This window comes from Phacochoerus africanus, chromosome 2 (genome assembly GCF_016906955.1).
Source record: "Phacochoerus africanus isolate WHEZ1 chromosome 2, ROS_Pafr_v1, whole genome shotgun sequence".
Taxonomy (NCBI): Eukaryota; Metazoa; Chordata; class Mammalia; order Artiodactyla; family Suidae; genus Phacochoerus; species Phacochoerus africanus.
Genome location: NC_062545.1, coordinates 203,136,555 through 203,161,147, shown reverse-complemented (window position 1 = coordinate 203,161,147; position 24,593 = coordinate 203,136,555). Strand labels below are relative to the sequence as shown.

At 41.2% G+C, this 24,593-nt stretch overlaps 1 protein-coding gene across 2 annotated transcripts in view; it reads left to right on the top strand.

Moving 5' to 3' along the window:
• The first annotated feature begins 7,706 nt into the window (after positions 1-7,706).
• MTAP (methylthioadenosine phosphorylase) overlaps positions 7,707-24,593 on the top strand; it is a 51,560-nt gene continuing 34,673 nt past the window's right edge. For both annotated transcript variants that reach the window (XR_007133221.1, XM_047767555.1), the window contains exons 1-4: positions 7,707-7,884; positions 19,731-19,817; positions 20,957-21,015; positions 22,698-22,865. Coding sequence is in view for 1 of the 2 variants with exons in the window: in XM_047767555.1 (XP_047623511.1) it covers positions 7,852-7,884; positions 19,731-19,817; positions 20,957-21,015; positions 22,698-22,865 (347 nt within the window). In the remaining variant the exon portion in view is untranslated. The remainder of the gene's footprint in view (positions 7,885-19,730; positions 19,818-20,956; positions 21,016-22,697; positions 22,866-24,593) is intronic.

Here is a 24,593-nt window from a genome sequence, read left to right as displayed (position 1 = left end):
ATGGAACCTAATCAAATTTACAAGCTTTTGCACAGCTAAGAAAACTATAACCAAAACAAACAAACAAAAAAAACAAACTACGGAATGGGAGAAAATAGTTGCAGATGATGCAATGGATAACAGCTTAATCTCCAAAATATACAAACAATTCATAGCACTCGATAATTAAAAAAAAAACAACCCAATCGAAAAATGGGCAGAAGACTTAAATAGATATTTCCCCAACGAAGACATACACTTGGCCAGTAGGTGCATAAAAAATACTCAACATCACTAATTATTAGAGAAATGCAAATCAAAACTATTAAGGAGGTACCACCTCACACCAGTCAGCATGGCTATCATTAAGAAGTCTACAAATAACAAATGTTGGAGAGGTGTGGAGAAAAGGGAACCCTCCTACACTGTTGGTGGGGATGTAAATTGGTGCAACCACTATGGAAAACAGTATGGAGGTTCCTCAGAAAACTAAATATGGAACTACCATATGACCAGCAATCCCACTTCTTTTCTATCCAGAGCACAGAAATGCCCATATCTCTTTAAAACAAGATTGAGAATCTTTTTCTTCACCAAGGGAAGTGTGTAGGGTTTAGGGTTTCATCTTGTTATTTCTTATCCTATAACAGAGATAGTATAGAAAACAGAAAGAAAATATCTACCCCAGAGGATGTGAGCATTCTGGGATTCCAGGATAGATGGCCATTCTGTCAACCAGAATATGTTCATGATGTGTGATATTATCTTAGGGAGAGTGGGAGACTGGACAAGATTTCCCCTCATTAAATCCAAATAATATGTGACTAGTCATCTTCGGTAGGGTCTCCAGAAATGAAAGGATAGATACAATTTGAAGTGCACATTGAAGAAGAGACAAGATGACTTGGAATGGAGTCTATTTCTAGATAAATTCCTAGGGGCTAACAGACTTAGAAGGAGGAAGGAAAGAAGGGAGAAAACTAAAGGAGTAGAACTTGATTGGTTTGAAACAAGACAAATAGGGGAATCTCCCACTATCTGGACCACACTAAGTTCAGAAGAGTCAAAACTGATCTTTCTTATCTCATTTCAAAGCATGTGGTTCCTCCCTCAACCAGAGACACAAGTTATATATCATTATTGGTCCCTTCACTTTTTTTTTTTTTTTTTGGTCTTTCTTATTTTTTAGGGCTGCACCTGAGGCATATGGAGGTTCCCAGGTTAGGGGTCTAATTGGAGCTGTAGCCGCCAGCCTACACCAAGGCCACAGCAATGCGGGATCCCAGCCACATCTGAGACCTACACCACAACTCATGGCAACACTGGATCCTTAACCCACTGAGCGAGGCCAGGGATTGAACCTGTGTCCTTATGGATGCCAGTCACGTTCATTAACCACTGACGGGAACTCTGGTCACTCCACTTTTAATAAAGGTCGGTATAAGGGATTTCCACCTAAAATTTGCTATAAATATTTTCTGAGCAAGTTAACTTCTAATTCCCTCTACAAAGTAACATACAATAAATGTATTATAAAAATCAGATTTAAATAAATTTCCTTTTCATATGACATGTGTGAACTGGAGATTGGCATTTGACATCTCCCTCTACTTGGATTGAATCATGAGCCACTGCACCATTGACCCTCAAGACCCCCTGAAAGGAGCTCAAGGTGGAGATCAGGAGTGAGGCACTTTGTGCTCTGGGAAAACTGGCAGAACAGATCTTCAGATAGTTAGATATTTTCAGGAGAAGATTTTTATGAGCCCAATTCTTACATCTCCTCATATCTAGAAAAGTACTAAAATCCTTCATGGGGACATCTGCTCCTTGTGACTAGTAGTAACCTTCACAAGGCCAGCAACAATATTCTGCAAGATGTGTACTTGATTGCATGTTACCTCCCCCTTCAACAAAATCATATATATATTTTGACATTTCCCCCCCCCCAACCCACTCACCCACCGCCCTTACCTCTTTAGAGCAATATTTCAGAGCTATCTGAAATGCTGCCTCCTGGGCTATAGTCCTCATTTTGCCCCAAATAAAACTTAACTCTCAGTGTATAGGTTGTGCATATTTTTTCAAGTTGACACACGTTACTATACTTCTTCACTCTGATAATAGGAGAACAGCTTTTTTTCCCTTCTTGATTTCTTAAAATTTTAGTTTTAGTAATAATTATTTACTAGCCTATAAGACAAGTATAAGAAATTTTAAATGGTCAAATTAATTAGGCTTTCTGTGACAAAATAAATTTAAGTCTCTAGTTACTAAAACATTAACATTATACAATTTCATAATATACTGTATGATATTAGAGAGAAAATACGTAGCTGTATTTTTTAAAAAGTAATAAAATAATTCACTCAGTTATTTACCACCACCAGGAGTGTTAGTAAGCCTTTCATTTACTTACCAAGAGTGTTACTTTGAGGCTATCCTAGTACATAGTTGCATACTTTCACCTCTTAGCCTAATAAACAACAGGCACTGTATCCTTTTAAGAACTTTTTTCTTTCATGGCAGGAGAAAAAGAATTTAAGTATTTGGAGAACTGCCTGTGGAAAATTTCTCTGAACCCAATTTTGTAAAAGTTGGTTGTGTCTATTTGTGATTTTTTTTCCCAATGATTACACCATGTGCACTGATAAAAGTGCCATTTTTGAACCTGAATTTATACCAATTCAGACATCTCTGGGGTCTTTATACCTGCATAGACTTGCCTGACTAGGACTTGAAGGGGCAACAATTTAAAATTTTTATTATTATTACTCTTGATTTTCTTATCCTCTTAAAATATGTTGTTGACAGTGTTCTGCTATATCCACAGTGGCTGCTTGCTAATAGAACTTCAGCTCTTTCCTTAAGCTTCCAGTGCCAAGTCTAATCCACTGACAAAAAGTGGTGGCCAAAAGGTCCCTACACATAGTATCAGTGACACAGGAACATTCTAAAAAGATCAGAGCCACATAGAATTGGGGCTCTGTAAGGACAACACTCACGTTATTCAGAATTTTTCTTTGGGTCCCAAAGTGGTAGAGAGTTATATGAGTTGCTTCAGCCATGACAACTTGACAGCTCTAATATGCCCAGTAGAGAAGGGTTTACCACTAGCCTGGGTCTATTTTTCAGTACCTATCCAGCACTGAAACACTGTTCAGGAGAGGAGATGTGACCTTCCATGGGAAAGCTGATATGGTTGGCTGGGACGATATATTTCGTGCATTTGTGTGAATATTTCCTCTGGAATATTTGATGATCCTGGAATGACTCTGAGAAGTCTTTAAAATTAGCATGTAATTTAATCATATTTAAAGACATAAACCATTGTAGGTTCCTACAAGAGGACTGTAGGACATGGGAGGACAATTGCTCAAGATCTGGTAGAGACAGCTATTGGCAACACCATCTCAGTACCTTATTGGCAGGGAGATAGAAGCTGGCAAGGAATATATTAGGCATTTTCTGGAAAAAAAGAAAAGAAAAAGAAAAAGCTATTGAAATACCCATACAGCCTACACTGTTGGTGGGAATGTAAGCTGGTACAACCACTATGGAAAACTAAAGGAAGTACCTCAGAAAATTAAACAGAGAACTACCATATGACTCAGCAATCCCACTCTTGGACATATATCTGGACAAAACTTTCCTTGAAAAAGACACATGCACCCATATGTTCATTGCAGCACTATTCACAATAGCCAAGACAGGGAAACAACCTAAATGTCCATTGACAGATAAATGGATTAGGACTCTGTATGATATATACACAATGGAATACTACTCAGCCATAAAAAATAACAAAATAATGACATTTGCAGCAACATGGATGGAACTAGAGACTGTCCTACTAAGTGAAATGTCAGAAAAAGACAAATATCCTATGATATCACTTATATCTGAAATCTAATATATGGCACAAATGAACCTTTCCACAAAAAAGAAAATCATGGACTTGGAGAACAGACTTGTGGTTGCCAAGCAGGAGTGGGAGGGAGTGGGATGAACTGGGAATTTGGGGTTAATAGATGCAAACTATTGCCTTTGGAATGGATAAGCAATAAGATCCTGCTGTATAGCACTGGGAACTATGTCTAGTCACTTATGATGGAGCATGATGGAGGATAATGTGAGAATGTATATATGTATGTGTGACTGGGTCATCTTACTGTACAGGAGAAAACTGACAACACTGTAAACCAGCTATAATGGAAAAAATAAAAATCATTAAAAAAAAAGAAATATCCATACAGTGTCATAATCAGAATTGTTGTAAGATGGCCTGGGTACTTTTTCATAATTGTCTTCAGAAAGGCAAGGGTACAGGTGAACAGAGAGAATTTGTAGGGCAAGACACTATTTTCATAGATCCTTATGACTCCTGTTGCCTTGTTGAGGGTTCTTTATACCAAATAAAAAGGGAGATCACTGACTATTAGAGATTTTGTCCTATTTTGATTCTGGGACTTCTTAAGAAAAATTATCCAAAACTTGGAAATAAACCAAAAAGATTATTGTCTGCCTTTTCATGAAATATCGTCCAACAAGTCTGCCCATGTGTCATCTGCCTCTGGGAGGGACGTCTCTAACAATGGACCAAGCCCTTAGCTAAACCAGCTCTCCACCTGTTTTTGCATAACTAAGAATATTTTCTACAATCTTATGTGATTGGGAAAAAGCTAAAGAAGAAGAATTTTTGTCCCATATGAAAAGTACATTAAACTCAAATTTTATTAATGTCCATAAGGTTGTACTGAAATATAGACAGGCTCATTCAATTAGATATCATCTATGTTTTTGAGCTTCACACATTCATCAACGTTTGCTTATTTGTAGGCCAGGTTTTCAGACTCCTTACCTGAGGGCTGTAACTTTGTTTTATTTTTTCTTACTGGGTTCAGACTCTGGTGGCAGGTATCTTTCTTGCTATGACTGATACGTTACAATAAAGTTAAAGATGCAAATGATATCTGTTCACAGACAAGATAATCCAAAAGCCCAAGAGTTTTAGGCTTTGTAAAATATGTATCAGTTTTGGATCTAATTTTTCCATCTTACTCTAACATTCTCTTTTCTGCTGTTGCAGCTTCTTATATTCACCTTATATTCACCTTTGAATCAGATTTGCCATCCTTCTGGTTCCTTTATTAATGATTTAATACATCTCTGACACACGCCAGCTGTATATTTCTTTGAATATTATGTTTTTTACTTTCTGAAACCTTATTTTTACATGTTATTCTAATGGATTCTTTTATTAAGAAAATCCTGTAGCAGCTGCTGTTAGTTCAAATCACCTATAGTAGGCCAATTTCATGCTTGTAATATTTGTATGCTTTTCTCTCATAATGCATAATGATGAAAACTGCTAGAGTTCCCTAGGGAGAAGGATCAAACTGTCCTGAACTACATGTCCATACACACGGAACAAAATAGTGCCTAACAATCATCTGGTGGGTAGACACCTGGTTTCTTAGAAGAAATTAGGGAGTTCCTGTCGTGGCTCAGCAGAAATGAATCTGACTAATATCCATGAGGCTGCAGGTTTGATCCCTGGCCTCGCTCAGTGGGTTAAGGATCACAGTATTGCTGTGAGCTGTGGTGTAGGTCACAGATGTGGCTGGGGTCCCGCGTTGCTGTGGCTGTGGTGTAGGTCAGCAGCTGTAGGTTCTATTTGACCCCTAGCCTGGGAACCTCCATATGCTGTGGGTGTGGCCCTGAAAGACAAAAAAACAAACCAGACTTGAGACAATGTTCCCTTCACACACATCACATGTTCAAGAGCAGATGCTTGTGCCCTGACCTGCAACTTATAATAGAAAAGTCCAGAAGTCCAGTTTTGCCATTAAAAAGAAAATCACAGGCCCCAAAAGGACATCACTGTGCTAAAGCCCATGATACTAAACACAGATGTAATACCTAATACCGTCCCCCAGATAGTCAGTTTGAAATTTTCTGATTAACACCAAAGAGGTAATCTGTCATATAAATGCTCCTTATCCACCCTCCCTTCTCCTCTCCCCACTACAGAGGAAGAAAATGAAATCTGCATGATAAAATCCTTGCTCCCTCCTTCCCTCCAAAAAGATATTATCCCGGCCTGAACACAAACATTTCTTTTCTTTTTGCTAATAGCTCCCTTGCCCTATCCTATGAAAAAACACTTCCTGTGTAAAACCCTTCCAGGCCCTTCTGGTTGCTAGCTGGTATGCTAGCAACTAGATTCAGGACTTGCCTAATAAAGCCTATCAGATATTCACATTTACTCAGTTGAATTTTGTTTTTAACCCTTGTATGTTTCCAACCCCTTTCCTGTCTAAAGGATCTTCTAATGCTTAAAGATTTAGCTAATTTACAGAGTCTAACTTTTGGCAGGGAGGTGGTATTGAGTAGAAACTGGACTTGCTGGTCACATCAAAGCACATAACTTGGTCAAGATCCTCTAACTGTGAAGCAGCCATAACACCCAAGGTATCTGTGTCCCTGCTATTGTTTCCTCCCCTCACCCCCCCCCCCCCCCCCCCCCCCCGGTGGTGGGCCCTCAAAAATAAGGCCATCAGCAGTCAGGTTTCTCAGAAACTACACTCATGAAGAATCCCCAGCCTCCTGCTCTTTCAAAGGAGCACCCCAATCTTCTTCTTTAATTCTTCTCCATTTCATTTTATAGCTTAAAAGAAATAGAAAAAAAACTTTACGTTGCAAGAAAATTTAAATCTAGAATAATCAAAGTCTTTGCTGTTTAAGGAAACAGTACATCGTGCTGCACCCAAACAGTGATGTTTTAAATGAAAACATACTTGTGTCTTGTTTCAGTGTTTTGCTGCTCCAGGGAAAGAGGAAAGTCCATTCCTTCACAGCCACCTTCCCATTCCCAGAGTAATTTGCAATATTTCCGTATCTCAGTACACTACTGTCACTCAGCATTTTGCTTAGTAGAATTTAATCCATCCAGGGAGTTCTGAGAGTAAGGCATTACGCCAGTGGAGGGTCAGTGTAAGGTGTGTGGGTCCTGGGGCGGGGGTTGACTACCCAGTGATCAGTGATGAAGGCCTGAGTCTGGATTCTGAACGTAGGTATACTGGACTTTGCCCAGGGTGGGGAGGGTTAAGTATAGCCCTGGTGCTGTGGACCAGGTTGGGAGTTTGGAAGGTTTCATCCCCTTAAAAGCCTCCCCTCAAAGAGTTTGTAGGTCGAAAAGGTTACCCAGTAAGTAGCACTGACTATTTCTTTTCGTCATCCCTAAGTCTTGGGTCAAGCCCACCCCTGCTCTATCCCCTACAAATTAAGGGAAAGGAGCAAACACCCACTTGGGTCCCGGTGGTAAGAGTCAACTGCACCCTGCCCCGCGTTAGCAACTGGAGGTGATATTCAGAAACAGCCTGTTCCCTCCCCTCCACGGTTTTTCTTCCCTGCAGAACTCGTGGAATGCAGATGGGCCTGGTTTTATAGAGATTAGCAGGCAGCTGATACTACACTGAGCCAGGAATGCTACTTGTACTTGTAGGGTTCTTGTGAAAGTTAACGGCGCTGATTAAAGTGCAAAGCGCAGTGTCTGGACAGCATAAGCGCTCAGTAAGAGGTCTCCATTATTATCACTATCATGAGCCTATTAGTTAAAATTGGGGATGGAAAAAAAAAATCAACGGAAAACCGGAAAGGTCTGCAAAAGGGGCCGGACGCGGGAATCTCCAAATGAGGAGGGGGGTGGCGGGGGAGAGCCCACACCAGCAGCCAATCCAGCTGTCCTGGGAAGGAAGAGGAGGAGCCAGAGCCGCCCCCGGGCCCTCACTGCTCAGTCCCGCGCTGAGCTCCGGCACCCGCTCCGCTCCTGCAATCCCCGCAAGGCTACTGCTTCTTCCTCGCACAGACATGGCCTTAAGTGCCGCTCCTGCAGCCGTGAAGGTGAGATTAGCCGGCCCAGGAGCTGGAGTCCTCCCATCCTGGGTAACCGTGCCTGTAAACCGTGCGCCCCCGCCGCGGCGGGGAGGTTCTGGGGCCCGTTAGCCCAGGGGCGGGGAGCCGGGGAGAGGAAATAATTGCAAAGGCGTCCCCCAACCTTTGGTCTCTGCACCCACAGCGCGCAGGGCGTGGGCAGCCCCTTCCAAGAGGGGCAGCAGGCGGGCACTGCGTCCATCCCCTCCCAAACACCACTCCTTTTCGGGCAGATGTGTCTGCCTAAGGCTTGCGGGTGTGCCAGGTGGGTGAGTGCCTGCAACTGCCGGGACTTCCTGGTGCCCTGCCCAGGCTCAACACTTCCGCTCTAACCTGGCCCTTTGCCCGAAGCCCACGTGGGAGAGCTGCGTGCTTGCTCTTTTGTAAGCTTCCGGCTTTTTTTTTTTTTTCCTTCTTCTAAACGTAGACCTCAGTTCAGAGGTCCCCACGACCACCACCTCCCACCCCGCTGTGCAATGCTATGGGGACTCTGATACTTTTTTACGATACTGAAAAGAGAGTACGGAAGTACTGGTACTGGGCCACTCCCTGTTGGGAGGGCCCTGGCTTTGAATTGCTTTTTTGGCAACCTTGAAAGTTAGAGATCAGTTTCTTTGTGCCTCAGCTCTGAGATCTCCGTGTAAGGGATCATTGTGTGGTGGGAGCTTTGCCGGCGGAGGGCGCGAGTTCCCAAGATTGCAGCGAGTTTTCCTGGGGCTTTTAAACACTTCTTCCTGGTTGGTGCCTCGGGAAGAGAGAGAATTACAGTCCACAAACATAAATTGATAATAAAACTTAAGGTCTCTTCTTGGCTGTTTATCATTGGTTAAGTACTCAGTTAACTTGTTTGGCTTTAGAAATTCTTGGCCGATGGGCTAGGAAGGTCCATCGCCTTCGCATACTTCTCTTGATTCTGCCGCATCTGTATTCAGGTCTCCCCAGAGAAGGAAATCTGTGGTCAGGGTGTAGTCAGCCAGTGGTGATTAGTAGGCTCCTGGTGAGACACTTATGGGAGGGGGTGGGATGAGGAGAACTGGAGTCACGCTTAGATACTAAATTCCTTTTGCCATTTTGCAAATAATCTTGCATTAGACAAATATTTGTAGAATGCTTATCAGTCATGGAGAAAAAAGCAGAATTTTTATGAGGCTCTTTTGCAAAAGTGAGTTCTTTAGGTGCCTGTCTATAAAATCAGAAATTTACTGCAGAGTTTGCTGGGACATTAGAATCCTATTGTCTGTCTAGGGCATGGATGAAACATTAAATGGTAGTGTTATAGGTGGGGGAGCTGAGATTAATCTTGAATATCTTCTCTCCAGCAATTAAATTATTATGGTAGGCCACAGCTTTCAGTGGGCAAGCAGGAGACTATTACCTTTCTCTTCCAGGAATACACTTAAAGTTACATTAAAAATAGAGAGGAGTGGTATTTAAAAGTGTCACTTTAATTTGGTTTGGCTTTCTGCCTGCCACACAGTTTCTCTTGTAAAATTAATGCAGTGCATTTAAGTGCAGAATGGGAACCGTGATGAGAGCCCAGATGTAAATACTGAATTGTGTGTATTTTATTCTTGGCAAGCTGCTGAATATAACTTTTTTTTTTTTGTCTTTTTAGGGCCGCACCCAGGGCATACGGAGGTTCCCAGGCTATGGGCTGAATCAGAGCTGTAGCCTCTGGCTTATGCCACAGCCACAGCAATGCCAGATCCACGCCGCATCTGTGACCTACACCATAGCTCTCGGCAATGCCAGATCCTTAACCCACTGATCGAGGCCAGGGATCCAACCTGCATCCTCATGGATACTAGTCAGATTCATTTCCGCTGAGCCAAGAGGGAACTCTGAGAATATAAAATTAATAGGTTCAAATAGTGCTAGGCCTGCCTGCTGATTTCTCTGAGGTTATTAGAAAGGTGACAACTTTGTTGCTGCAAATCCATGACTCCGACACCATCTCTCCCAGACTGCTGAGGCAACATCCTAGAGAGAAAACATGAGATGCTAGTGTTCAGAGCAAAATAGTTAATGAAAATCATATCCTATCCCCAGATCATAGAATATACAGCTGGAACATTCCTTAGGACCATATATCCACATAAACGTCTCTTTGTGGAGATAAACCCGAGTCTCAGATAAGTCACCTAAGAAGTCCAGGATTATTCAGTTGAACCTAGACAGTGAGAGACTTGGTCTAGAGCCTGGCATTCCACCAACTAGATGTGAGTCATTTCTGATATCCAACATGTGGTCCCTGTGCCATTTTATTCTGTTGCAAAAGAGGTCATGCAGCCTTAAGGGAGAGGGAGTATGGAGTGTGTGCATAAAGCAAGCTGCCTCCCAGTGCCCACTGGACACTCTCCCACAGTATTAGTAAAAGCCATTGCCTGGGAGGACCTTGGGAAGACATCATCCTCCAGCAGCAGCCATGGGCAGGTGGTATTCTTGACCATGCAGAGGGCTGAAACAGTCTTTGGCATTCTGGAGGGCTTCTTTAATGGGCTGTGGCTCCTCTAGGCAGGTGCCCACCTTTTCCTCCAAGGGATTAAAAATAAGTCTTATTTACATGATTGCTAATGACAGGGAGGGATATGGTCCCACAGTAGGTGGGTAATGGACTATAAACAAAGAGGAGGGGGACAGGCAAATCATGGAGTCCAGATTCTGAAACCAAGTCTTGGAAGCTCTCCTTTTCACCTGCTGAGGGTGGCTGGCAAAGGCCTTCACACTGAAAGTCCTTAAGTGACCTTCAGAAACCGGAGGACAACCCACAGGCCCCAGTTGGCAACCAAACAACCTTCATTTTATGTTTTTGTTTTTTTCCCCTAGAGACAATGCCATTTGAGGCAGGACAATTCCTCCCTTAATAGGACTGTTCTGAGTACTGCAGGACATAGAACACACCTGGGTCCCCTCTCCAAAAAATGCTGATAGCACTCCCCTAAGTCATTGTGCCAGTCAGAAATGTCCCCGTGGGTTTCTGGGCATCCCCTCAGAAGAGCCTGTATGTTTGGTTGAGGACCGCTGGGTTAAATCTGAGACAGAGACTCCCTGGTAAAAAGATAAAGAAGTAGCCAGTTTTGTGACCTGAGCAGCAGAGAAAAATAAGGAGAGAAGTATTTTTGTTGCTGTTGCTTTGAGGAACTTTATCTTGATTTTGTTTATATTTGCTGGAGTTGGGAGGGTGTGCAGAAAGAGTAAGAGATTGTACTGCATTATTTCATTTGATTCTCACAGTTGTACAGATTAAGCAAAGACCTTACCCTCACAGGTGCAGATGAGGAAACAGGTGATAGGAATCTTTGTGGGGAATGGACCTTGGATCCTTCAGTCTCTGCCTCAGAAGCATCTAAAACAGTGGTTCTCATAGCCTATGATGCATCTGTCCTCACCGGGAATTTGTCAGAGATGCACATTCTTGGACCCCACCCCAATCCTGCAGAATCTGAAATGGGAGGGGCAGCAAACTGGGTTTTAAAAGCTTTAGTATATCCAGGTGCCCACTAAAGCATGATAACCATTGACCAGGGAGCTTTGAAAAGGCTGGGCATCTGCATTTTTAACAAGCTCCTCAGGTGTTTCTTAGTGTACTAGTTTCCTTGTCTATTTTAATTACCACAAACTGGATGGCTTAGAACAACACAGATGTTGTCACTTAACAATTCTAGAGGTCAGAAATCCAGAATAAATCCTACGGAGCTGAAATCCAGAATAAATCCTACGGAGCTAAAATCCAGGTGTCAATAGGGCAGGTCCTCTTGGAAGATCTAAGGGAGAATCTGTTTCCTTGCCTTTTCCAGCTTCTGGAGATCACCAGCCTTCCTTGGCTTACTGCCCTGCATCACATCCCCTTTCTCCCCCAGCCTCTATCACCATTGCCAACTTCTTCATACAACCTTCTTATAAGGACCCTTGTGATTCCATGTAGGACCCATCCAGATAATCCAGAATAATCTCCCCATCTCAGAACTGTTAACTTAATCACGGAAATTAACATGTATAAGTTCTGGTAATTAGAATGTAGACAGGCTATCTTGCAGGAAACGTTCGGCCTATGACTCTTGGCTAGCTCAGATTTTAGAGACTGATGATCTAGGTCTTAGAGCAATGTTGCTTAAGTCTGGCTACACATTAAAACCACCTGAGGAGGTTTACTAAAACAAAAAACAAAAAAAACTCTCCCTTGCCCAATTAGAATCTCAGGAGTCTGGGACCTGGGCTTTGGTACTGAAAGCTCCCCTAGGGATTCTGGTATCCAGCAGCTGACCCAGGAGGAACACCAGGAAGAATCCCATGTCACTCCACAAGTGAAGGAAGGTGAGTGCTACAGAATACAATAAGTTTTGAGAAAAATCCTCTTCAAAATATAACTAGAAGTTCCCACTGTGGCTCAGTGGATTAAGAACCTGACATAGTGTCTGTAAGGATGCAGGTTCCATCCCTGGCCTTGGTCAGTGGGTTAAGGATCCAGCATTGCCACAAGCTGCAGCATGGGTTGCAGGTGCTGCTCGGATCTGGTGCTGCTGTGACCTGTAGGCCACAGCTGCAGCTCCACTTCAGCCCCAGCCCAGGAACTTCCCTATGCCGCAGGTATGGCTGTAAAGAGAAAAAAATAATAATAATGATAATTGACCACTTCAGGAAGTGAACCATAACTTTAACAGGGTGTCTACCCATTAGAATATCTTGACTTTGCAAGAGGAGATTTGTTATATAAAAACCACAGATGTTCTGAATCTGTAATTATTTCTGACCAAAATATAGTATTAATTTGTTTGCTAGGGCTGTGATAACAAAGTACCACAGGCTAGGAGGTTCAAGCAACAGAAATGGGTTGCCTCACAATCCAAAATCAAAGTGTTGACAGCATTGGTTTCTTCTGAGGCCTCTCTCCGGGCCTGGCAGATGACTGCCTTCTTCCTGGGTTTTCTCATGGTCTTCCTTCTGGATGTCTGTGTCTCAGTCTCTTCTTATAAGGTCCCCAATCTTAATGGGTTACCACCCTCCCCAAGATCTCATTAACTTTAATTACCTCTTCAAAGACCCTATTTCCAAAAATAATCAAATTCTGCTCAATATTGCTAGTCAAATGTAAATCAAAACCACAGTGAGATCACCTCACACCTGTCAAAATGGCTGTCATCGAAGTCTATAAATAACAAAATACTGGTGAGGGCATGGAAAAAGGGGAACCCTCTTAAACTGTTGGTGGAATTGTAAATTGGTGCAGCTATTATGAAAAACAGTAGGAGGGTTCCTCAAAAAACTAAAAATAAAATACCATATGATCCAGCAATTCCACTGCTAGGTATATATCTGAAGAAAACAAAAGCACTAATTCTGAAAGATACATGCACCCCCAATACTCAAACAGCCAAGACATGGAAGCCTATCAACAGGTGAACAGGTATATATCTATCTATCTATCTATCTATATATATAGATACATACATACATACACACACACACACATACAGTGGAATATTAGCCACTAAAAAAATGAAATTCTGCTGATTGCAGCAGTGTGGATGGACCCAGAAAGTATTAAGCAAACAAATGTCTATACAAAACAGAAACAGACTATGAGTTCTCTCCAGTGGGGAGAGGTGAGGGAGTAGGGCAAGATAGGAGTGTGGGATTAAGAGATGCAGACTACTATGTATAAAATTAAAAGCAATAAGGATATGTTGTATAGCACAGGGAAATATGCCCATTATTTGTAGTAACTTTAAACTGAGTATTATCTATGAAAATATTGAATCACTATGTGTTCACTATGAAACTAATATAGTATTGTATAACAGCTATGCTTTAATAAAAAAAAAAAAGTCAAATTCTGAGGTATTGAGAGAACTTCAACATATGGATATTTAGGACTCACTTGATCCCATAACCATCACCTGTAAGGGTGACTTACAGAGAAGGGCCTTCTGTCAGAGATGGAGCCACTCTCTCTGTGGACCATACTGAAGGTTCTGGACAGGCTTCCCAGACTGAGACATTTGGCCACTCTCTCCATACAGCTGGCCTCCTGAGACTTTGCAAGGCTCTGACTGGGAGGCCTCAAAACTAGGTCAGCCCAATAAAGGAGAGCTTTTGTTTGCTGAACTTTCAAATTTGTCAGTGGCAACCAGAGCTGAAGAACTATAATGCTTAAGAGCAGAGATTGCTGCTAGCTGGTGTGCTGGCTCTCTTATCTCCTCATGAGTTTGGAGAACTTAGTCATCCAGTCTCCCTGGCATGAGCTAATCTCACTTACTCAGGGTTACAGTGTTTTGAGAGTGCTTTCACGCAGTGCTAGGTTCCTCCATGTAGTGTTTCCAGGCTTCATTGTGATGGTAAGTGGTTCTTAAAATCAAGGGGGCAGGGGAGTATGTGAAATCTCCTATGGCCAGGTTCCAAGGGGAACTGGACCAGGGTAGAGGCTGAACCCTTTCAGTGTTGCTGGAAGTAACCATTCTGGTCAGGTAAACCAACATTTAGATAAAATGCTTTCACAGTCTCAGGAGGTCAAACCATCTCTTCTTTTTGAAGAGCTTGACTTGGTGGTCTGCAAACGGAAAAGCATGGACCTTGCTTTTCCATCTCAGACCTTGAACAGGACTGAGGACCATGCCTTTGGCCCAGAAGGCCTGGTAAGTATACATGAGGTCATGGGTGGAGGGCCTCCTCCCCTCCAAGGTGGTTCACTTAGGTGCCCAGAGTTGCTCTTTCCTTTCTTACTGTGTGACCTTAGTCCAGAACTTGAACTCTGAGCATCAGTTTCTTCTTAACATGGAGACAATAAATTTCTAATAGGGTGTGATGTTACCAAGGATTCCAGGGGATACTGGGAGGTAGTATATCATAGTGGTGGAGTATGAAAGACCTGGGTTCCTATCCCAGCTTTACACTTTACAATTTGCTCTCTGGACAAGTTTCTTAATTTTTGTGTTTCTCTTTCCTCTTTTGTAAGAATGGATGTTATGCTATAGGGCCTATCTTATAGGGTGGTTGTAAAGATTATGTGATGTAAATGTGAAGACACACTTACTTTATTATCATGGCAGATGCTGAGTTGACTGTTTAATTTAGGGGCTGGTGGGGAAAGACAGAAAGGTCACTCACTGGTGCTGGAGGTTCATCCCTTAGTTGTACTTTACCATAGAGCCAGCAGGTGGCGACATCACCACATCTTGGCGTTGGCCTCCATGTGCCCCAAGAAAAATGTGAGAATTTGAATTCCCTAGTGTGGCACTTGTTACACTTGCCCTATATCCCTTCCCACATACGGGGTTTCCATAAAAAACTTGAGCCAGTTTGACTGGACAGGCTTTCTTGCAAATAATTCCAGTGCCAGAGACCACATTCTGGCCTTTCTGATGAGCTGTAACAGTCCTTGCTTTCACACCCAGTACTAAATACTCCTCACTGAGGGCTGAGCACTACACAGCCAGGGAGGTAAGGGCTGAAGCTTGGGGCTGCTGAGGGTGGGCTCAAGGGCACTGAACTTCAGCAAGACCTGTTAGCATATCTTTTTCTTTTTTCTTTTTAGGGCCGCACCTGTCCTAAAAGGAAGTTCCTGGACAAGGGGCTGAACTAGAGCTGCAACTGCCAGCCTATACCACAGCCACAGCAATGCCGGATCTGAGCCACATCTGTGACTTACCCTCAGCTTGAGGCAATGCTGGATCCTTAACTCAATGAGCAAGGCCAGGGATTGAACCCCCCTCCTAAAGGATGCTATGTCAGGTTCTTAACCCATGGAGCCACAGTGGGAACTCCCCCAGTTAGTACTTGTTATTTATTGCTGTAATGCTGGGCTGGCTTGCCTAAACAGAGGGTGGTTTCTAAACCAAGTTATATATATAAGTCTGAGACTAGTGTTGAATCCAGAATGAGAGATGCCATGGCTCAGGGGAACAGCCAAAAATAGCCAAGTCAAAGTGTAGTAAGTATTTTTTTTAAAAAAGGCAAACCAAAAACCAGAAGTTTCCATGCATTGCAGAATCCCTGAAGATTAGGCTAAGAATGAGTTCTGAGTTAGCAACTCAGTTCAGCAGTCTGAGATGACGACATGAGCTAGACAGTTCATTACATCTCCTACACCAACCCCATCTCCACTATGATCTGTGGTGCTTCAGAGGTACATGAAATGATAAAATAGAGACGCCTGCTGGAAGAAGGATTAGGATTTCACAAGACAATGTGATTTTTTAAATTTCTACTAAATTAGAGTGATTTAAACCCCTCTGATTTAAATGAACATTCTGTTGATTTGAAAACTGCTATATTGGTTAGTCTTTCACTACCTATGATGTTAAGTTGTAACAAAATAGGAAAATGTTGTGTTGGATAGAATAAGTAACCTGTAGTTTCAACAGTGTACCATGAGGTGGCAGCAACATCACAAACTTGTTTAATCAAACTTGAAAGCTTTTGCACAGCAAAAAAAAAAAAAAAAAGACATCATTAAAAAAAGAAAAGACCACCTATGGAATGGGAGAAAATAGTTGCAAATAATGCAACCAACAAGGGCTTAATCTCCAAAATATACAAACAACTCCTACAACTCAACATCAAAAAAAAAAAAATCAAAAAATGGGCAGAAGACCTAAACAGACATTTCTCCAAAGACATACAGTTGGCCAGTAGACACATGATAAGATGTTCAACATCACTAATTATTAGAGAAATGCAAATAAAAACCACAATGAGGCACCATCTCACACTGGTCAGAATGGCCATCATTAAGTTTACAAATAACATGCTAGAGAGGGAGTAAAGAAAAAGGAACTCTCCTACACCATTGGTGGGAATGTCAATTGGTACAACCACCTTGGAAAACTGTATGGAGGTTCCTCAGAAAACTAAATATAGAATTACCTTATGATCCAATAATCCCACTCCTGAGTATATGTCCAAGACAAAACATTCATTCAAAGATACATGTGGAGTTCCCATCATGGCTCAGTGGTTAATGAATCCGACTAGGAACCATGAGGTTGCTGGTTCGACCCCTGGCCTTGCTCAGTGGGTTAAGGATCTGGAATGCCATGACCTGTGGTGTAGGTTGCAGATGTGGCTTGGATCCGCGTTGCTATGGCTCTGGCATAGGCCTGTGGCTACAGCTCCAATTCAACCCCTAGCCTGGGAACCTCCATATGCCACAGGAGCAGCCCAAGAAATGGCAAAAAGACAAAAAAAAATTAAAAAAAAAGATACATGTACCCCTATGTCCACAGCAGTACCATTCACAGTAGCCAAGACATGGAAACAATGTGAATGTCCATCGACAGATGAATGAATTAAGTGGTACATGGACACAATGGAATATTACTCAGCGATTAAAAAGAATGGAATAATGGCATTCACAGCAACATGGAGGCAACTAGAGATAATCATACTAAGTGAAGTAAGTCAGAAAGAGGACAAATACCATAACACATCATTTACATGTGTAATTTAAAATATGGCACAAATGAACATATCTACCAAACAGGAACAGACTCACAGATGTGGAGAACAGACTTGTCATTGCCAAGGGGAAGGGTGGAATGAGATGGACTGGGAGTTTGTGATTGATAGATGCAAACTTTTGCATTTAGAATGGATAAGCAATGAGGTCCTACTGTGTAGCACAGGGAACTATATCCAATCTCCTGAAATAGTCCATGATGGAAAATAGTATTTTTTTAAAAATGTGTGTGTGTGTGTATATATGAATCATTTTGCTCTACAGCAGAAATTGACACATTATAAATCAACTGGGAAAAAAAAAAAAGAACTGGTTTAGCCATGTAAGAAAGTTGTGGAGATGCTTTCAAAGTACTAAATCATATAACCTGCAGTACTCTAAAAAATCTTACTAACTGCCCTTTTTCTTACTTTGGTTGATTTACTTTTCTAGGAAATAAGGCCAGAGAGGTAACTGTTTCCCAAAATATTAGTATAAATCAACTTGTATAACCTGATCTGAAAATTATTTAATTCAGATGTTCAGTTAATTCTTAACTTTGAAAATATTTTTTTCTCGAGGAGCTACTTTCTTCTGTTGAGTAGAAATTTCACTCAAGTGACAGCCAATATAAAGGTTTTCATTGACAGTGTGGAGATTCCTCAGAAAACTAAACATAGAACTACCATTTGATCCCAGCAATCCCACTCCTGGGCACCTATCCAGAGAAAACCATGACCCAAAAAGACACATGTACTCCCATGTTCACTACAGCAGTATATACAATAGCCAAGACAGGGAAACAATCCAAATGTCCATTGACAGAGGAGTGAATAAAGAAGATATGGTACATATACATAATGGAATATTACTCAGCCATTAAAAGGAAAGAAATAACAGCATTTGCAGCAACATGGGTGGACCCAAACATTATGCTAAGTGAAATCAGTCAGAAAATGAGACACCAATATCAAATGCTATCACTTACATGTGGAATCTAAAAAAAGGACACAGTGAACTTCTTTGTAGAACAGATACTGACTCAGACTTTGAAAAACTTATGGTTTCCAAATGAGACAGGTTGGGGGGGGTACACTGAGTTTGGGATGGAAATGCTATAAAATTTGGTTGTGATGATTGTTATACAACTATAAATGTAATAAAATTCATTGGGTAATTTTAACAGATTTTCATTGAAAAAAGTGTACAAGTGACTTTCATTAGGTTACTATTGAAGAGTCATCTCTGTAGCCCATTACTGATCATTTAAATATCATTTTGCTAAAGGAAGTATCAACTCTTCCTAATTAGGAAATCATTCTGATGGTTTCAGTTACTTAATTCTTAGGTAACAGTTTAGTTAATATAATCAGTTATCTTTGTAATTATTTTTGTTTGTGTGTTTTAATCATCAAATTAGATTAGAGGATAATAACTAGGTTTTTTTTTAACTCAAATTAACCCCTGACAATAAGGACAATTAAGTTAATCTCTGGAAAGTGCAATACAACACTTTTTTTTAAAAAAGTAGAACTACGGCCCTTTGAATTACTTAAATTTACATGTATTATTATATTTACATATGAATGATTTGTGTATATTTGCATGCCATTTGATTTCATAAATATATATGAGGCTAATTTTTCATGCTATTTCAGACTCCTCTGTTTGTGATCCCTTACAGCTTTGTGACTTTAGTGGAATAAGAAAGAAAATGTCTCATTTCTTTATTAAGTGGGATAATGAAGAGAAATCCTGACCAAATGGAAATAGTGAATATTTTCTATCCTAGTAGTTATTTGAACATTTATTCTATTGCTCATTTAGTAGAGATAATAAAACTGGTTAGAAAGTACTTTTCCAACAAAAATTCTTACTGTATATAGCACAGGGAACTATATCCACTCTTCTGGGATAGACCATGATGGAAAAGAATATAAAAAATTATATATGTGTGTATAACTGAGTCACTTTGCTGTACAGAAGAAATTGGCACAACATTGTAAATCAACTGTACTTTCACTAAAAATAAAATACTTTCCAATTTATCTATTTTTAGGTTTGGTTTTATAACTTAAGCTAGTTAAAGTTCCTTTCTGTGCTAATATGTTATTCACATAGTCAACAAAAATATGATTTAATCCAAACAAGGTGACTCTTGCTTTCATTCCTGGAATATAGAAAGCTTTTGACTGGTGAATAAATGATTGCTTTTCAGTGATATTTAGGTTTTTTACAAGAACTAGGGCTTAGTAGGAATGGAAAAGAGTATATGAATATGAATGAATGAATTTGCTTAAGATAATGATTTTGTTTCTGAACAAAAACAATTGTTGTTTCTGAAACAACAATTGAATGTGGTATCTTTTATTGTCTCCCTTAGATTGGAATAATTGGTGGCACAGGCCTGGATGATCCAGAAATCTTAGAAGGAAGAACTGAAAAATATGTGGATACTCCATTTGGCAAGGTTAATATCAAGTTAGTGGAGACATACTAGCTTTATTCCTTCTCCTTGATTTTTAAGTTAAAAAAAAAATTAATTGCTTTTGTCTTGTCAGCACAGGGCTGCCTGGCCCAGGCTGAGACGGGTTCCACCAACTGAAACAGTGTCCTTAAGAATGCCCTGGACTTGACTACTGAGCACATGGCTTTTAAATACATACCAAAAACTTCTCAGTTAATATCCCTAGAAGCCAGATGCTCATTTCAGACACAGGAACTGTCTTCCCCAGATCTCTGCATTTAAATCAGCTTCTATTTTGGGGCCTATTGGTCATACCACAGCCTTTAACAAATAGGAGGAAATGTCAAGTGGCCTTTTTTAGGAAGCCCTGGTCCAAAGGGGAATTTCTTGGAAATTGAGAACACAGTTATGTAACTAAATTGGAAATAAAACACCCCTCTTCCTCTATTAAAAGGAGGCTGTTTGTTCTCCTATTCCTTGTGTCATCCAGCCAGAGTGAGGGTATCTGCCTGCTCCTAATTCCACAGGGCTACTTCCAAGGGTTGTCGTTCCTCTGATCCTCCTATCAAGATCTCTGCATATGGTAGTCCCTACCAAACCCTTCTTTTTAGCCAGGTCCTGCTGTCAGCCTGCTTACTTCCTAGCCTCATGTTTTCTTAACTTCCTAGCTTCTCAGGACCTTTCCCTTCGTTATCTGAGGTCATCCTGTGGTCATCCTAGACCTGGTTAACATAGCAAATGGTTCCAGTGCTAAGTTCTTAAATTCCCTGACAGTGGCCTCCTATTCCTTCTGCATTTTGCTCTCACGCTTGTCCTCGAACCTGCCAAATACTTTTGACATATCTGTGTGTGATCAGTCTGGCATAAGAGTCCCCAGGGTGCTTGCTACAAATAGATCTTACTAGATGGTACCTACCCACACACCGTTCTAAGTTTTATGAATCATTGTGCTGGTACAGGGCTTGGTAAATATTGAGTAATTGATTGATAAAATCTAGACTCTTACTTTTTTAAAAATATATCTTTAAACCTCAAGTTTCTTTGAATTCTCCTGCAGTTGAATAATTTAAATGGCAGATTTTTAATTGTTTCTGTATATGTTTTCAAATCACTGAGTTGTAACCATTTTTTATTATGTGCAGCCTTCTGATGCTTTAATTTTGGGAAAGATAAAGAATGTCGACTGTGTCCTCCTTGCAAGGTAAGGTATTTTAAGCATTTGAATGTTATTGCAAAAGGAGAATTTAACTCATACCTGCATCATTACTCTTTCCAGAATTGAGTTTTTAATATGTTTGTGGAGCCAGAGCATCTGAGTTGTCTTTATTTATCACTTACAGTTTTGGGGTACTTTTTATTGACTTTGGAAATTAAAGATTTCACCAACCTCCCTTAGGTTGGGACCTAATCTTATAAGTGATATGGCGATTTAACTAAAATTGAAGCTCTGTGTTCCATTCTAGCTGTAAGAGGAAAATGCTTTCTTCTGTTCTTTTTCATCTTTTATCTTCTAATTAATAAGACTGTGGAAAGCACCTCTCTGGGGAAGTGACATGACATCAAGCTTGAGCAGGAATGAGTGTACCTGAGCAGTGAGGCTAGCGACATTGAGCAAAGGTGGGAAGAGATAAAGCTAAGAGCTGAAGTTCCCACTTATAGGCTGGGCCTAGATGACACAAGGGCCATGGTGAGATGTTTGGATTTTATTTGAAATGTGACAGGAAATCATTAGTGGTTGTCTTAATCTTCTGGGACTGCCATAATAAAGTACTACAGAGTAGGTGGAAACAGAAGTTTGATTCCTTGAAGTTCTGGAGGCCAGAGGTCAAGGGGTCAGCAGCGTCAGTTCCTTCCAAGGGTAGGAGGGAAGGCTGTGTTCCAAGCATCTCTTTTGCTTGTAGATGGCCGTCTTTTCCCTGTGTTGTCAAATGTTCTTTTCTGTGTATGTCTGTGTCTGGATTTCCTTTCATAATGACATCATTCATGTTAAATTCAAACCTGCCCTAATTACCTCATTAAAGACACTGTCCAAATATGGTCACATTTTGATGGACTGGTTTGGAGGGGACATAATTCAGCCCATAACAGTGGTGATGTATAACGCGATCCATTCTTGAATCGTATCTGCTGGTGTCAACATAAATGACCGGGAAATAGAGTATTTTAAATGTTTCACTAACTTAGTCAAGTGATCAATCAGAAAAGAATAGAGAGATTAAACTGGAAGCTGGGGGTTCTATTTTAATTTCGTGCGTTTCTTCACGGGTACCCCTTGTTTTGTGGGTCATAGCTTATGTGAGACAGATGCCTCAGATTTCGGGGTATTGGTGCCCCACAGGATAGACATGGCATGTCTTCCTGGAGAGTGAATTCTAGGTAAGCTATGACCTGTTCTTGACCAGAGAATAAACATGTAAGGTATTTTTTATTTTAATTTTTTTTTTTTGTCTTTTAGGGCCACACCAGTGGCATATGGAAGTTCCCAGGCTAGGGGTCGAATCGGAGCTGTAGCCACTGGCCTACGCCACAGCCACAGCAATTCGAGATCTGAGCCATGTCAAACCTACACCACAGCTCACGGCAACGCCATATCCTCAACCCACTGAGCGAGGCCAGGGATTGAACCCACATCCTCATGGATGCTAGTTGGGTTCGTTAACCACTGAGCCATGACGGGAACTCCAAACATAATGTAAAGCAAGCCAGCACTTTAAAACCAAAGAGAGTAGGCTGGTTATTGTCTGACCTGTTCTCATTCTTTCTCTGCCAAGGAAAGCACTTTGGTGGAAAGGCCTGGAAGGCGGCAGTACTGTAGGTGAGTTTTCTTTTCCAACAGTATTAAAATGCCCTGCTTACTCTTCTACATTTATTTTCTTTCCTTAGGCATGGGAGGCAACATACCATTATGCCTTCAAAAGTCAACTATCAGGCAAACATCTGGGCTCTGAAAGAAGAAGGTTGTACACATATCATAGTGACCACAGCTTGTGGTTCCTTGAAGGAAGAGATTCAGCCCGGCGATTTTATCATTATCGATCAGTTCATTGACAGGTGAGCAGTCATCTAAAATGCTTTAGGCTTTTGTAAGATCATTCCCAGTTCAAATGGACAGTGTGTGGGGACTTGGGGGCAGGGGCGCAGACCCACAGACTGTTTTAACCTTTTTCTTGTAGGATTTAATTAAACATACACAAAATAGAATATTCACCATGAACTCCCCAATTTTTCATTCCCAGCTTCAACATTTATCAGTGTTTAGCTTCAAAAGACAAGAACTTGCGAGTTCCCATTGTGGCTCAGCTTGTTCAGAACCTGACTAGTATCCATGAGGATGTGGATTCAATCCTTGGCTTTGCTTAGTGGGTTAAAGGAGCTGGCATTGCCTCAAGCTGTGTTTAGGTCACAAATGCGGGTCAGATCTGCTTTGCTGTGACTGGGGCATAGGCCAGCAGCTGCAGCTCTGATTTTGAACCTTAGCCCAAGAACTTCCATATACCTCAGGTACAACCCTAAAAAGCAAAAAAATAAATAAATAAATAAATTTTAAAAAGATAAGAACTCTTTAAAAAACAAATTACTTAGTATTTCCTTAGTATTAGATGTCTAGGCAGTGTTCTTTTTTCTTTATGATCTCACAAACTTTTTTTTTTTTGGTCTTTTTGGGGCCATACCTGTGGCATATGGAAGTTCCCAGGCTAGAGATCAAATCAGAGCTGTACCCACCTATGCCATAGCAATGCAGGATCTGATCTGCATCTGCAACCTACACCACAGCTCATGGCAACACTGGATCCTTAACCGTCTGAGTGGGGTGCCAAGGATTGAACCTCATCCTTGCGTATACTAGTTGGCTTTGTTACTACTAAGCCACAATGGGAACTCCTTTTTCTTTTTTTTTTTAATAGCTGGTTTGTTCAAATGAGAGTCCAGAGAAGGTCCACTCCTTAGTCCTTTCTAGAGGTTTCACCCCCTTTTTCCCTTCCTTGTCCCATAGTTTTCCCATGTGCTGGATTTTGCTGATTGTATCCTTCAGTGTCTTCCTCTGTCCCCTGTGTTTACCATAAATCAGAGCTTAACTCTAGCAGCCTGAAGAGAATTAGATTCAAATTCTTGGCAAAAATCTCTGCATCATATCTGGAGACACTTAATGTCTTTTCATGATGTTAAGATCAATAGTTGGTTCAGAAGCTAGGGATTTTTGGTTACTTAATTGCACAAGGCATATATACTGTGCTTCACCAAAATACTGAACACTAATGGACTGCCCAGATCCTGGGCTTTCTCTGCATTTAGCAGTTGAGGAAATCACACGAGAGAGTGGGTGGTTTCTGGGGTATCCCATCCATGTGCTACTCCCATGCCCATTCCTGGTGGAAGTAAGCAAGCCCCGGGGTGCTCTAGATGGAGAGTGGTGACTGTGCTCTTACTTGACTTGAGCCGGAGCAGTGGGGAGAAGTACTGTAGAGAGTAAACCACTTAGTAGCTCTCATCAGCATCCCTCATCCAGTCACCCAGACCACCTCCATCCATCCTGCTCTTCTGGTCTGTCAGCTCTGAGTCCACTCTACCCAACATCTCTCCTACCTCACCTGTTACCAAAGGAAGGTTTATTTAGTTCAGTTTGATGTGTCTTCTGCTTTTTAGGGGTTGATTATGATCTCAGTCCGTCAGAAGCATTCTTGATAGTTTCCTATTAAAATTAAGCTATCAGCTTGAACCAAGTGAAACTCCCTATTTTGTAAGCTAAAAATGGCTGAATATCAGTAATTTCATGTGGTT